The 2,688-nt window shown below is 38.2% G+C and overlaps 1 protein-coding gene across 1 annotated transcript in view; it reads left to right on the forward strand.

The window, feature by feature from the left end:
- CPA6 (carboxypeptidase A6) overlaps positions 1–231 on the forward strand; it is a 150,577-nt gene extending 150,346 nt beyond the window's left edge. The window contains exon 14 of the mRNA XM_025210220.1: positions 44–231. Within this exon, the coding sequence (XP_025066005.1) occupies positions 44–231 (188 nt within the window). The remainder of the gene's footprint in view (positions 1–43) is intronic.
- The last annotated feature ends 2,457 nt before the right edge of the window (positions 232–2,688 follow it).

Here is a 2,688-nt window from a genome sequence, read left to right on the forward strand (position 1 = left end):
AAACATAAGTTATGTTAACCCTATTTTATCTTATCTTCCCCAGATGTGAGCTCTGGTAGTTCTATGGACTGGGCCTACAAAAATGGCATTCCCTATGCATTTGCATTTGAGCTGCGTGATACTGGTCATTTTGGATTTTTACTTCCTGAGGCTCTCATCAAACCAACTTGTACAGAAACCATGCTAGCAGTTAAAAATATCACAATGCATCTGCTGAAGAAATGTCACTGAGTATTATAGCTAGGGTCTGGAATGTGTCGTTTTACTTCAAGTGTGTTTTAAATAGACACTGCTGAATCACTGCAGTTCTAAAATAGGTATCACTTTAAAATTGTAGCTACTATTAGAGAATGTGGTACTTATTCTGTGTTGGATGGGTTCTACTCTAAAAAAGTTTCAGAAAGTTTGTGTGTCACCTAAATAACTTGTTCACAGCAAAATACTCTGTTCTTATTAGTGATATATACTCAAGCCTTGATTCTATGCCAGTGAATTTAGTAGCAACAGGATCAGATCCTGCTTCCTGTTTTGGGACCAAATTTTGGCAGGCTCCACTTGCAAGGTCATGCGTGGCCAAGACTGTGGGGCAGAATTTATCTGCCTCTAATCTTATAGTTTCCTTCATAAATAATAGTGCCAGCAAGAGCCATGGAGGGACATTCCAGATGGGTATCTGTGGATCCAGGGACATGGTTTGTATGTTCACTCACATATGGTCTCCTGACCCATTGTTGCCTTTCTGTGTAGCATTACATGTTCCTAATAATAAAGACTTATGAATGGTAAATGGTTGCTGCTGGACAGACTGCAGGTGGATATTGATCTAATTTTTTTTTTTTTTGCACTTTGGAAACCTTTTTATATGGTGCCAGAATTTGAGGTGCACTTTTCTTTTAATTATTCAGAGACAGATGTTTTAAAATATATAAACACAAGTGGAATAAAGATCAACATATTACCATTTTTAAATATACCATTTGAAAGATTTGTAAGAATTTTAATGAGGTATGACTGAGAAAGCACCAATCTTTACCAACTGAAGATCTGGTCCTTAAACTATCACTTCAGTGGTAACTGCAGCTTTTATTTAAGGTTTCTTAAGTAATGAGGGTTCTGTGGCTACTTGGCTATTCTTGAAAATCAAGTTTTTTGCGTGTTTTATATGAGTGATAATCGATTCTTAACTGAGTGGGAGACAAAAATATGGAACTTTTACAGCTGAAAGGTTTCTAGTGAATAAGTACCATAGTTGAAAAAACAATGCTGAAAGCACAAAGTGCATAACGTATAAGGGATTTTTTGATATTTCCAGACTATGCTTTTGTATTATGTTATATTTGGAAAAATATTTTTTATTTTAGTATTTTTGTTTTGAGTTTCAATTGATGCCAGAAATTGTTAAATAAAGCACATTTGTTAATAAAATCTTCAAAGTGAAGTATTTCTTCTGTATTGGTCCTCTTTTAGTTCTTTGTAATGACATCCCTTAATCTATTATATTTACTTTAGTCAAACTCCTTGGAATAGGGACCTGTCAGTTTTATTTGTCTCTAAGTCATCATTGTTACCTATAGTTAAAAAGCAGTATTCGGAAAGTCAAAAAACTGCTAGAAGCCAGAATCTGACACACCCTAAATAGAACCATATTCAGACAGTAGCTTCCCTTTACCTAGTCCATAGTTTTCATAGCATCAGGATGGCAAACTATGGTCCTGTATATATGTGTGTGTGTGTGTGTGTGTGTGTGTGTATGTGTGAAAGGTGTTTTGTAAATTCCCTTTGAGGATTAGAACTCTCCAATTTCTCAGTTCTAATTCTCAAAGGGAATTTACAAAACACCTTTCATAGATGAGTCTACAAACTTCACTTCATCAACCTACTGGATACAAAAAATCATGGACAAAATATAGACACTGGATTTATGACACATAACCTGTCTAACATCTGACACACCACGTAACCTCTCTACTATTTCCCAACTATATTTTTATAATCAGATCTACATTCTCTTCTCTCCATCCCCACCTCCCAAATCTCTCACCCATAGACTGTCTCAATTTGCATTTTCACTGACTGGCTTTCTCTCATGCCTATTGGCTTCTTTTCTATTCCATCCAGGAAGAGCACAGACCAACTACAGGCACTTCCTCAGCCTGATGAAAGGTGTTTGTACCCAAAAGCTTGCAAAGAAGAATTTTTCCAACTACAGTAAAAGTTACGCTATCTAGCACCTTACGAGCCAGCATGCTGTATTAACCAGCATGCTGACTTGTAAGGGAAAAGCAAAAGTGGAAGTGCCCACCATGGCACTTCCAGTTTCACTAAGCCCCCATGGCCTGGGGCAAAGCAGCTTGTGTGGTGCCCCCCTCCCTGTTCCTCAGGGCCCGCAGGGTCTGCAGGAGGGGCAGTGATGCCCCAGGCTGCTGCCGCGTCCAAACAGGCAAAGACACTTGTTCGGGCCGCTCAGTTAACCGGCATATTTTGTTATCCAGCACTCCCCATTCCCCAGGGGTGCCGGATAACAAAGCTTTTACTGTATTTTAGTTGGTCTACTAAAAGATACTGGATTTACCCAAAGAACCTTGTCTTCCTATGTCCTTAGACCAACACAGCTACAACCTATATCTCAGATACAGTATAGTATATGCATATAGGACTATTACTGTATAGGCACTACTATCTAGCAAA

The sequence above is a fragment of the Alligator sinensis genome, unplaced genomic scaffold (genome assembly GCF_000455745.1).
Source record: "Alligator sinensis unplaced genomic scaffold, ASM45574v1 scaffold1102_1, whole genome shotgun sequence".
Lineage (NCBI taxonomy): Eukaryota > Metazoa > Chordata > Crocodylia > Alligatoridae > Alligator > Alligator sinensis.